The 13,226-nt window shown below is 42.3% G+C and overlaps 1 protein-coding gene across 2 annotated transcripts in view; it reads left to right on the forward strand.

Moving 5' to 3' along the window:
• Positions 1-13,226, forward strand: part of IQGAP2 (IQ motif containing GTPase activating protein 2) — a 116,595-nt gene that overhangs the window by 46,504 nt on the left and 56,865 nt on the right. For both annotated transcript variants that reach the window (XM_035892803.1, XM_035892804.1), the window contains exons 3-5: positions 4,450-4,606; positions 5,864-5,941; positions 7,714-7,790. In XM_035892803.1, coding sequence (XP_035748696.1) covers positions 4,450-4,606; positions 5,864-5,941; positions 7,714-7,790 — 312 coding nt within the window. The remainder of the gene's footprint in view (positions 1-4,449; positions 4,607-5,863; positions 5,942-7,713; positions 7,791-13,226) is intronic.

The raw sequence follows: 13,226 nt of genomic DNA on the forward strand, positions 1-13,226 counted from the left end.
CTGAACCACTCTGCCTCGGATTGCCAAAAGTCAAAACAGAATTGAGCAAAGCAAAAGGAAGCTGTACCTCAATACTCACTCCTGGCAGTGTTTCCAGTACTATGTATTGGAATTAAAGTTTTGGAGATTTATTTCCATTGATCAGGTCTGGGTTTGGGTTTTTGTCTAAGGCAAATCAAAAAGCAGTTTCTGTGCTGGCAAGTACTGCAGTATTATGAAAATAAAAGCAGGCTGTATTTGTGCATACTGGTGTACGATCCCAAGTATCTCCCTTCAGGAAAACATCTGTTTACGCATGTTTGAACTCAAATATTAAGAATAAAACTGGCATGGGTAGCTCTGCAGGGCTGTGCTAATGATTGCTAATTTTTGATGGTGCTGACTAGGACTTCAGGGACGTTGCCTGTTCCGGTCAGCTTCCTGAGATTGCCATTTGTCCCTCCACCATGGAATGGGGTTTGGGTTTAGCTGTAATGAGTGACCAAGTCAAATGCCATGTACACCACTGTGGCAGTCTCTCATGGCATACATCTGTCAGTGCGTTAAGGCCGCTAAAAACACAGTATAAGTTATGGGATTGCATTGTAGAAAAAGAAATGGCAGAAAAGCACATGCACGTTTAATAGCTATAATAGCCTTATTCCACAAGTTTCATACTGAAGAAAAACATACTGTCTAACATTGAGTTATGGGCCCTTCCTCTTGTGTAGTCATGGTATTAACTACTTTTTGTGGGGAACAGTTTCTGCAACAGACTTAAATCTAGTGCTGATGCTGCAGTATTGTGTGCTCGGGAAAACAGTGGGTGAGCCAAAGCCAAGGCTGAGTTTTTAGCCCCAAAGAAAAATAAAGTGCTCCAAAGGTACCTATAAATCCTTATTGTCAGGTGGATATTCCCCATTTCACTTAAAGAAACAGAAGCATTTCTGTGTTTTTCAGTCTAGTCTACTCCGGCTGTCGACACTGTGTCATATAATAACTTCCATAAACTCACCGAACTGTATCTTAAAAAGCAGAACCTCACAACCTTAAAGTAATGCTTCTTTCTGTTTAAAACCACAATTCCCTTATAACTGAATTAGTGTAAAGGGAACAAAACTACTGTAATTGCAAGCATGGGGGAGAAAAGTGCTACGGATGTCTCAATAAATACTAGGATAGAGAGTAACAGTTGGGAAGCTGTTTGCATAACTAAAACTTACAAGGTTGTTTGTATATTTGCAGGATTTCATGCAGATCCTGAGGCTTTTCCTTCCTCTGATTAAACACATGCAAAATAGAGTAAATCCTTTCACAGAAGATCTTGTAGCTAAGTTCTGCAACTTCCAGACATTGGTAAAGCCTGTCTTATATGTAATACAGCTGTAGCTGTGTTCTCAGTCTTGGAGACTGATTCCCAAGACCTGTAAGTTACAGCTGCCCTATTGTAGACCTGTGAGTTTTTCTAGAATGGTTATCACTTATATCTTTTTAGCTATGAATGGAAAGAAACTCTTCCCATCTTTCAGGTCTGCTCCACTTATCTCTATTCTTTTCCTTTTTTCCACTGAGCTGCTAGTATTCTTCTAAAAAGAGGCTTGTTTCCTTGTATTTTTATCTGGACTTGTTGGATTGACAAGTGTATTTTTCATTACACACCCGTGCTCCTTTTTTTTTTTTTTTTTTTTTTTTTTCCTTTTCTTTCTGGTTTCTTTGCTTCCTCATACTGTTTCCTGTTTTTTCCTCAGTGTATTGCATTTACCCAGGCTACCCGGGGTAGCCTCCCTGTCCAGAATAGGATGGTTCCAGGTTAATCTTAAAGGCTGGAAATGAATCCAAAACAGTTTTGCTGTTGCTGAATAACAGGAGTTTTGAAAAGCTGATGAGTAGCTTTCACCTTGGATCAGCCTCTTGTTTAGCACTTGAGGAATGGCTCAATTGTATATGGACCCTTCTATAAACCAGACCCAAACCACCCAAATGCATCCTTTCCTCTGCATCCCCAAAACCAGCAGCAGGTTATGAATAGCAAGCTCTTTGTGTCACAAGAACAGGAATTTGGGGGGTTATGAATTATAACCTAGACCTGCTTTGAAGGCTGCCCTTCTCTCCTAGTGTCATGCCAGGTTGCAATTAGCCCTTCCTTCTTAGCACTAAGCAGTGCCTGGCTAATGGACATTCGACTATAAGGCTGTTAAATGTAATACCTGAGCCAGTGCTGACACACGGAGCTATTTCTGCTGGTGAACCTCAGTTGTGTGGTGAACGAAAGCCTGAGGAAGAGCTGCTTGTGATGGAAGGGCAAATAGCAGGGCTTGGCTAGCTTTTAGGGGGAGTTTCTGCACCATCTGGTTTTGGGCCAGCGGAAAGTTGCCTCTAAGTAGCAAACTTTTGTACCAGGAGGGAGAAAAGCAATTTGGGGAGGAGGGGGCACGTGTGTGTATCTTCAAAGACAGTTCTGATGTGATCTTTTTTGGTGCCCTTGACTGAGGATGTCAGAAAAATGTTTTCATACGAAAACTGAGAATTGGAAATGTGAAGGATTAGTGCAAGGTACCAAATGCTGTTCTGTGGGCATAAGGTTAATCTCACCGGAGATGGTCCATTGGACAATAGGGCCAGCGTCAGCTCATGGTGGATTCCTCCAGTGGCTCAGCAAGTTCCTCCTGCTAGCTGTACAACCCTCTTTCCAGAAGACCTGTTTTAGGAATTAAATTCTATAGAAAGAGCTAACTGCCTCAGGTGAAACCTACATTTGCTGGGAGTACAGGTTCTTTGTTTCTTCCTTGCCCTCTGTTTTGGGAAAGACAAATGTTGTGGCATTTTGCCTTAGTGTGTATATTTATTTAGTCTATAAAATTTCATAAGGATGACTTTTGGAACCCTTGGCATGGACCAACAACACATGAACATGCACCAGGGGACGGAGCAGGGAACCTTTTCAGGGATACTATTCTCCTCACCAAAGCAGCTTTTATACTGCAAATTACAGTTCTCCTAATGACACTCATTCTGTGCAGCTTTGTGTGATATTGTCCTAGATTTATGGCTGGTGGTTTCCTGAAGAGCTGTTTGGGTAGTCTGTGCTTCAGTGAAACAACTTTCATATGTCCTGTAACAAATCCAAAAGTGTAATGGAGTAGGTCGTTTGTCTTGAGTTTTAACGTGAAACAAAATGATGTAGTGAGCTTTTTTCTTCTCTGTGGTGGAGGAAAAACTGGCTCATTTTCAACTTGGATCCCAGCTTTGTGGTTTCTGAAGTCAACCCTGTGGAGATGATGTTAGTTTTGTAATGCTGTCTCACGCGGCACACAGTAATGCTGCCTTAGTGACAGTAAGTAAAGCGAACTAATGTCTTCAGCTTTGTTCTTGTCCATTTGTAATGGTATTAATGTCCTTCTAACATCAGCAGAGATTGCCTAAGCAAAAAAAAAAAAAAATATACTGGGAAAGAACTAACCAGATTTATAGCTCTTGAAATGTGATTTAGCTGCTAGAAATAAGAATATTACAGGGCCAAAACACTTAGACCACCAATGTAAGGGACTTCTGGTCCAGTCATTAGGATGCTAATCTCTTTCAGGAGTGTTTTGGTAGCAGTTTCTCTTGGCTACTCATTATAAACATACTGGATAATGTGGCTTTATGTCTGTTTATGTTCAGTGCCTTCTGAACTGGTTATGTATTTAATAATCACTGTTTTCTATCTAGTACCATATCACATCTAACGCTCAAAAAAATAACTAGTTTACCACCTTGAAGGATTTAGTCTCTGTTTGGTGAGAAGCCAGACGTCCAACGCGTAAAGTACCTTGGGTTGTTTCAACGAAAAGCTTCACTCCCTCCCACAGCACCGGCACCGTGTGTCTCATGGGTGAACGTGGAGAGCTGCCGTGTGATGCGGGAGGAGGATGAGTGGCAGGAGTGCTCTGTACAGAGATGAGCATTGCTGCGACCGTGGGTTGCAGAGCACCTTGGCCCCAGGAACCAGCCTCGCCCAGCACATCACTGGCCTTGGTGCTCTTGGGGTTCAGCCCTTGCATAGATATCACAGAGTGTTTTTCAAATGTAAGCATCAATAATACACAGAACTACATGTTTTCTTCATGTTTCAGCTCAAATGACTGTGACTGTCTATTTAATAGCCTAGGGCTGTTCAAAAGATGTGAGCATTTTCACACTGATGTGTGAAAACGTGAAATAAATTATACCCCTTAGGGGACGTATACTTCAAAGCATGTTGTTTAGTTATTGATGGGTCATGACCACACAATGCAGTTATGATTCTCTAGTCATTTTGATCTGCCGTGTGAATGAATATGAGAATTTTCTCCTTAGCCTGCATCCTCTTCTCTTACTGATTATAATTGCGTTGTGGTCATGACATTAGAAGTACTATGGTTGTGGGTGAAAGATTTCACTTCTATTAGAATCACAAGTAACAGTGTTTCTCAAATGATGTCTTTGTAGATGGATGGAGGTCTGCCTGGAAGAAGAGCTGCCCCCGACTACGGAGCTGGAGGAAGGCTTAAGAAACGGTGTTTATCTTGCCAAGCTTGCGAAATTCTTTGCCCCTAACGTGGTGTCAGACAAAAAGATCTACGATGTGGAGCAGGCACGCTATAAGGTAATAACTTCTTCAGTTCTCTTACCAACAAGACAAAAAATGTAGTGTCTGTCTTCCAACTCTTAAAGATACCCAAACATGGCTGGTTAACTTTCTGCATCCCTTTCATAAGGCTCTCAGGACTAGATGGAAGACGCAGAGCACTAAGAAGCCAGCGTGACAAGTTAGAAATGTTTTACCCTTAGAAAAACTGTATCAGTGTCACTTAATGTTTTTAAAGCTGAACAAATTACGTTTCTGGCTCCAGGGGGAACATGAGCTTTACCATTTATATAATTATTTGTCATTATGAATAGGAGCCAAAAGCAGTTCAGTAATCAAACTTTATAACTATTCCGGATTTTCCTCATTTTGTATGGGAGGACATTCACTTAATTTGATCTGTGTGTTTATTTCAACAAGTTTAATACTGAGAAGCAAAAAACAAGCTACCAGAAATTAAGCTTAGCTTGCTACCTGTGCAAGCTGTTCGTTAACTCCAAGATCCTCAATAATGTAGAAATATATATATGCATATGCAGTAGTCTCCCTATGGAATGCATTCTTTTAACATGTAGAGGGGGCAGAAAAAATTTGAAATGGACATTTTTAAGGTGTAATCACTGGCTGTTGTTCGAGAGTTGAGAAATTAAGCTGTTCTAGGTCCCATATGGTTAACAGAACCATGCTTAAGTATCTTGGTTACACTTCAATGCTTCTCTTGAAAATCTCCAAAACTTGAGTTCTTTTCCCCCTCTACCCTGACCCTTCAAAAATTTAAAAAAAAAAATTAAAATACTTTTCCCCTTTGCTCTTTTAACTGCTGCTTGCATAGGCTGTAGGGAGGATCAGCTATTCAGATGGATCTGAAGAGTGACTAGGAACTCCTTATCTGTTCTCCTTCCCAGTAGTGCTGAGGAGTGTTACCACTTCTGTATTTTAGAGGTAGTGGCTCCTGGTATTTGGCAGACAGCCTTTACTCCCAAAGGCTACTGAAGGGCTGTACAAATGGCTGTTTCAGTCACAGTGCACCCAGATGGGTACAAATCTGGCTAATGTTACGTAAAAGGCTGAGCTGGACAGCGTGGGGCTGTTGATGAGTTAGGGTGCTTCATCAGCAAGATTGCGGCTGTCATACTTTGGTCTCCAGGTTCAAACAAGGCAAAATTCCCTGAACTCAACTTTAGGATATAAAACTGGGAAGCAACACAACAATCATTAAATAGAGAATTTGCTTTATGTAACTTTTATCATCTTTTCCTTCTACGTTTCCAATAGAGATCTGGCCTTCATTTTCGGCACACTGACAACACTGTGCAGTGGTTAAGAGCAATGGAATCCATTGGTCTGCCTAAGGTAAGCCTTTAAATCTTAGCCAAAAAACTCTAGCATAGGCACTGACTCACTGAGATGCCCTTTCATCTGCTTGAGCATAAAAGGTTGCTTGCAGTAAGTCTATGGAGAAGGGGTAATTCAGGGAAAAAATCTGAAGAGAAGGTAAGGCTGAAAGCAGTGGCAGCACCAGTTCTGTGACACTGCTGCCATTGTGCGTGGGCTGAGGCTGCTGTGGAAGAGTGCTGTGGGTGGAAATGCTCAGGGTGCTTCTCCTGCAGGAAGACAAATGGGGACGCTAGCAGTGGTGTAGCTGTATCTTATTATGATTACAGTCTCTGTGGGGGCCTGAAAGGAAAATGGTTTAAAACGGAAAACTTAAATATTTTCTTCCTTTAGATTACTACCTCTCGTGTCTCTTGCTGCCTCTTCCTCTTAATGTACGTCCCACTTTCTCTGCCTTTACCCTGTTTCCAGAGTGTCCTTGCACGCTCCAGTGCATCTGCGTGGCTATGCTGCTGCTCCTCTTCCGCCAGCTGCTTTCTTGGGTCACCTCTCATATTTATCTTCCTCCTTGCGGGTCTTCGTTTGTCATCTCCCCCCTCTGCTGCTGTTTCTGGGCGCCAGTGAGTCTCTTTCAGATGGAAATCCTTTAAGAAAGGGCTGTGTGTAAACACCTACTCTGCTTGTTTGGACATTCCAGCACCCACACACGTCCTGGGGAGAGTACTCCCTTGCCCAGGCTGCCCAACAGCTGCCCTAGGGTGCCTGGGCGGGGGCAGCCCCAGTGCTACCCCTCGAGCTGTGGCATAGGGCACAGCAGGGATGCTCAGACAGCTGCCTGAAGGGCTGCAGGGGCTAGTAGCTGGTCACTGTGGGTAAACTTGCATATGCAGAAAGTGCCGTCAGAAATGCAGTAGAGGTGAGGAGGGTTCTGCCTTTCCCAGGTCAGGCTTTATTTTGTCTGCCTTGATTCCTCTACTCAGCTGGGTGATTTCCACCCTGCCATCCCTCCTCTGAAAGATTTTGCTTCTGTTATGGAGGATGGTCATGGCGAAAGCTTTCCTGAGTCTCCCTCCCAAGCCTGTTGTGAGCAAATGATGAAGAGGGCACTGTGCTCCTGACTTACTCAGTCTTGTCCTACTAACCATGGGACAGTGGAGCCCTGAGTGCCTGGCCTGGGCTGTAAGCACACTGCCAACTCTCATGGTTAGCTAAGTCTTTTATTTTATTTTTGTGAAGAAACAGTGTTTAGTGACTGGGACCAAGGCCAGGAACAAATTAGTGGTAGAAACAGAATTGGAACTTATGATGTGACTTTTTGGCTAAATTGCTTAATATTCCCCTCTCTGAATCTTTCTCTGTAAATGATGTATTCACACAGTTAGGGGTGCTGGCAATTAGAATTTTGCATTTTTAAATCATGCTTGGTAGGTTTCGTTTGCAATGAGGCTTTGAGAATTGTAACTGCATACCAGGTTTTGGGTGTCTGTAGGAGGACGAGGCCTACTGACTGAGCTCATGCCGAAGGATATTTTCTAAAAATCTTGCTGAAATGCTGTCTATCATCTTTTTCCCCCTCTTATTAAGTAGCTTTTATGCTTTATTAAGCTCTTTCTTATGAAAACTACTGAAAAAGTTAAAATAACATCAGAAGAGACTTGATTCATAACTATTTAGTAGTAACAGCTGAAATTCTGGAAGCTTAAGGTATGGTTCTACAGTGAGATCATTTTAGCTATTTTTCTGCTCGGTCATGTATCTTCTCCTTTAACTGTGTGCTCTTTGGTTTTTAGATCTTTTATCCAGAGACTACAGATGTCTACGACAGGAAAAACATCCCTAGGATGATATACTGCATTCATGCTCTAAGGTAACTGGTGATGGGAGTAAAAGTTAAAGTAACTGCTAAATCTAGGAGTGTCAGTTTTGAAATGGCTCTAGGGTAACCAGTGTATCAAAATCTATCAGAATTTACAAGTTCATTAATTTAAAGTTGGAGACAAAAGTTCATTTTGTCAGGACTATTGGCCAAATTCTTTTCAAAATAGAAATGAAGGACTATTGAAATGAAGGCTTTATCAAGGGCAAGTCCTGCCTGACCAACCTAGTGGCTTTCTATGATGGAGTGACTGCATCATTGGGCAAGGGAAAAGCAACAGATGTTATCTCTCTGGACTTCCGTAAAGCCTTCAACACAGTCCGCCACAACATCCTTCTCTCTAAATTGGGAAGATACGGATTTGATGGGTGGATAAGGAATTGGTTGGATGATCACATCCAGAATGTATGATCAACAGCTCATGTCCAAATGGAGACCAGTGTCAAGTGGTGTCCCTCAGGGGTCTGTACTGGGACCAGTGCTGTTTAATATTTTCATCAATGACATAGTGGGATCGACTGCGCCCTCAGCAAGTTTGCAGATGACACCAAGCTCAGTGGTGCAGTTGACACGCCAGAAGGATGGGATGTGATTCAAAGAGACCTGGACAAGCTGGAGAGGTGGGCCTCATGTGTGAACCTCATGAGGTTCAACAAGGCCAAGTGCAAGGTCCTGCACCTGGGTCAGGGCAACCCCCAGTATCAATACAGGCTGGGGGATGAAAGGATTGAGAGCAGCCCTAGGGAGAAGGACTTGGGGGTACTGGTAGGTGAAAAGCTGGACATGAGCCAAAAATGTGTGCTGGCAGCCCAGAAGGCCAACTGTATCCTGGGCTGCATCAAGAGAAGCATGGCCAGCAGGTCAAGGGAGGTGATTCTGCCCCTCTACTCTGCTCTGGCGAGACCCCACTTAGACCACTGGGTCCACCTCTGGGGGCCTCAGCACAAGAAGGACACGGACTTGTTGGAGCGGGTCCAGAGGAGGGCCACAAAAATTATCTGAGGGCTGGAGCACCTCTCCTATGAGGACAGGCTGAGAGAGTTGGGCTTGTTCAGCCTGGAGAAGAGAAGGCTGCGGGGAGACCTGATTGTGGCCTTTTGGTACTTAAAGGGGGCCTATAGAAAAGATGGAGAAAGACTTTTTAGCAAAGCCTGCTGTGACAGGACAAGGGGTAATGGTTTTAAACTAAACCAGGGTAGGTTTAGACTGGATATAAGGAAGAAATTCTTTACAATGAGGGTGGTGAAACACTGGAACAGGTTGCACAGAGAGGCTGTAGATATCCCATCCTTGGAAACATTCAAGGCCAGGTTGGGAGGCTCTCTGAGCAACCTGGTGGGTTGGACTTGATGACCTCTAACGGTCCCTTCCAATCCAAAGCATTCTATGATTCTATGAATTCAGCACAGACATCCCTGTCAATGACTACACCCCCTCACAAAGTGCATGTACCATTTCAAAACACATACTGAAAGAAAAACCAAATAAATGGACAAAAACTTAGCAAAATATTAGTATGGCTGTGAGGTAGATATGCTGATCAGAGTGAAAATGATGATGAACTGACATCTTTCTGTCCCAAAAAGAGAAGCAAATAATTACTGCATTCTGAGGTCATTTATGTAAAAATTAACGCTTTTCCAAGCTTGAAAGTTCTTTAAAGTTGTTTTTAAATATAAAGTCAGGAAGGCTTTGACCACACCACTGAAGGTAGAGCTTAACGTTTTTTTATGTCCTGCCTCAAGGATTTTCTTAATGTTTAGCACTAAAAGTGAAGAACATCTGCCCTGTGCTGTCCCTGATGTGAGGGGCAGTGGCGTTGACAGACAGTGCCTCCCTTTCGTGGTTCTCCCAGCTCATTTTTTGCATGTGGAGCCCTTTTCCTTTCATTACTTTCTTGCATACTATGCTTGCAGAGGACACAATTAACGTACACCCCAAACTCTCTTCTATGTTCCTAATGCTGTTCAAAGGCACATCAGCTGCTCCAGAGCTTTAGGTCAGAAACTATTTGTTATATGCTGTAATTGAAATTTTTTAAGGTCTAATCCTTGAAATTATGTGCTCACTCTTGCATTCTGCTCTGTGCGCTCTCTGCCAATAAATAGAGCATACCACCAAAGCTCATAATATTTCTTTTGAATGCTAGGTGTTGGGAGTTGACAGCCCTGGTACATTTTTTTTGTCACCTTTGACAAGTGTTGCCACTTGAAATTATTATCACTGATGTAATATTAACTGGACAGTATCACCAGGACTGTTTGGGGGTAGCTCTCACCTAAAACTTGGTAGTGTGGTCTGTTCCATCAGTGAGTGTCTCATGTAAGCTTGAAGTGATTTCCTGAAGTGGATGCATGGGCCTCTAATGTTAACCAGCTCAGGCTGACACAGTGGGCTGTGTGCCCTCCGGCCATGTTATGGGCCAGCTCAGGTGTTTAGTAGGAGGTGGAAGAGCACAATGAAATTTTTCAGTATTTCCTGCCCTGTCTATGGAAGGGGACTTTATCAACTGTGGATTTGAATGCTACATGAACAATAAGCCTATCCATAGATGCCTTCTTAAGACCTGCCTAATAGTTGCAGTAATTCTTTTCATCTCAAACTGAATTTTGCAATGGGTTGAGCTTTGGCAGTTTTCCTTTCTCCATCTTGACATGCCTCAACATTTATGTCAGTATCAGAATTGGTTTGTGTTGTCTCAGCTTTCACTTTCAAGTTTGTCTTGTTGAAATTACTTTTCCTTGCTGCGTATCAACACAAAGCTCTAACTCTGTGCTTACGAGCTATTATTTTAGAAACAGACTTTATATAAAATGTGTCATGCCACACTGAAGGTGAATAGGCCTGTAATGCGTTTTTGCTTATGATGCTTTCCCATGGTAGTGCAGGGCTCTGAGCCTGCATCCCATGCAGGATGTAAGAGTTGCAGAAACAATAGTTGAGCTTCATTTATTTCCATGTCTTTTCCCGAAATGCATGGGTGTCCTTCACTGGATTCTTTCAAATCAAACTCCAGTGCCAGTATTGAATGGCACACAGCCTACATTGAAAGTGGTCTGGAAACAACAGAATTAAGGACAGGGTGCTTGCTTGGCCATCGGTGTTACCAGTTGGGTTGGTGTCAGAGGAACACTGAGCTACAGGAGTCCAGTTCTGTTTGCCTTGCATTGCTGTTGCCCTGCTGGTGTCTGTCCCCTTGGCTCCACCCCGTGCACGCGCTCTACTCTTCAGGTCTGTCAGAGCATCCTCTCCAGGAAATCAGTACAGGGTTCACCAACCCTGGAAAAGTCCATAGCCCTGTTGTTTTTAGGTTCCAGCACCACAGCATCTAAAACCAGCAATTGCAAGCAGGCTTTTCATCTTTGTAGCTGTGGCATATGCATATGACCACTATATGAAGAATAACCATTGGGTTTAAATGCTAAATTCTAATGCAACTTGGAGCACATGGTCAAATTTCAAAGGCTTATAATTTGAGCACTTTCTCAGAGATGTGAGGGGTTGACCTACTTCACATTCTTTCATAGTTGCTTTCAAGTCATTACTCGGAAGCACCATGATTCTTGAGCTTTCCAACAAAATGATGTAAATATAACAGAGATAGGATATTTTCTTATTCTCATTCTTGGAAATCCTGAAGCCATCCTTAGCTGAGATTTTTCCTACATTAATTCATTTACGTACAGTCAGTATGCATAATTTAAGTGCTTAAAATTGATAAGATTATTTTTAATTGCCCCTATAAGAAGCATGGAATAGCCTTAACTGTAGGTAATAGGAGCAAAAAGCTCTATCTATCCAAAGGGTCTATTTGACAACTGAAGTGTTAACATTTCACAGGGAAAATCTTTGGTTATTTGAGGTTTTGCTGACCTTTGTGGGCATGAAGATAGACAACGTTTCTAAGCAAAATTGTTTAAATATGTTTTTAGGATATGCCCTGGTTCAAGTCTGAAATGAAGACAATTGCACTTACAGTATGTAGAACAACTTCAACCACACTGTCAAATACAGCACTGCTCTGGCCAGGAAGGAGTGACCTCACAAACACTTTCTAGACTCCTGTTGAATATAATTACCCTCTTGCTTTTCTGCTGTTGAAACATCAATCTTAAAGCCAGACTTGAAAAATATAAAGACATAGTTCTCATTTGTTGCACCATTTTTCTTGTGAAGGCTGATTTGTGTTTCATCCTGGACTAAATGAGGTTAAGAACTGCTTCATTTAAATTAAGATGCTAACAGTGTTTCTTTTTCATAAATAGCAGTGCTCCTCAGATTTTTTTTTCCTCTGAAAAGTTTAGTTTTCAAATGATCTTTGCAAGCAGATCACTGCTACATCCTGGACAAATGATCCTTCCGAAGCTGGACAGCTTCAAGACATTGTTTTCCTAGGAAGCAGTAGAATAACAAGCCTATGGTTTGTTTTTTTTAAAAAAACACACTACTTTCAGATCTGTTTTTTACAGCATGTGATATGTGAGCTAAGCTTAAAACAAGACCCAGGAACCTCTGGCTGACATGAACCTGCAGTTCTACATGGGTGATGCAAAGGGAACTTCACGTGGGAATGGCCCTTTCCCCTTTGTTTCTCCTCTATTCCTGATGCCTCATATCCAGCTTTCTTAATCCCCAAACCCCCTGCTTTTTATTTTATGTGGGTTCCCTGAGGTTCAAGTTACCCTATAAAAGCATTAAGGGAACTGTTTCAAGTGAAGTTATACCTTAATACAGAGTAGAAGCATCTTTGCATTCCTTGCAAGACTTGAAGAACATTTTCAGCACCACCTGGTGGTTAATAAGTTTATCCAAAGGAAGTAACACACGTGGCTCAAAATCCTCCTGGAAGTGCTGAGCAGCAAAAATATGAGTCTAATGTTCATACCACTTTTTTTCCCCTCGGTCTTTTTATTGTGGTGACCCTCAAAAAAGCCAGCATAGCCCTGTGATGCTGCTGATCTCCATAACTGTATGACACCCAGTGCTTCAGCCAGGACTGTGTCCCTGTCTCAAACTTAGAGTAAAATCTCTTTGAAAGACTGTTAGGCAGATCAGAGTAATGGAAGGACCCGGTTCACTACTATAGGCATATGAGTTTTTTCCTGCTGTACCTAACTTGCATTTAAGACTGCTTTGAAAGGTGAGAATGGCAGTGGCAATGATTTTGAGGGTCTGCAGCAGTCAAAAGTGTCAACCTTGAGATATGCTGTTGTGTCTATCCAGGTCATGACAGGGCAGAGGAGTAGCTGTGGTAGCATGGAAGATGAAAAATGCTGATTCTATGTGCTCTGAAATAAATGTGATGGCTACAAATACTTGCTTTGAAATGTCATCCTGTCATTTGCTAATAGCAAAAACAAGCCCGAGAACAAAACAGAAAAGGGAAACATGCCCCTCTAGAAAAAAAAAAAAAAAAAAAAAAAAACA

The sequence above is a fragment of the Egretta garzetta genome, unplaced genomic scaffold (assembly GCF_000687185.1).
Source record: "Egretta garzetta isolate BGI_Z169 unplaced genomic scaffold, ASM68718v1 scaffold424, whole genome shotgun sequence".
Classification (NCBI taxonomy): Eukaryota; Metazoa; Chordata; class Aves; order Pelecaniformes; family Ardeidae; genus Egretta; species Egretta garzetta.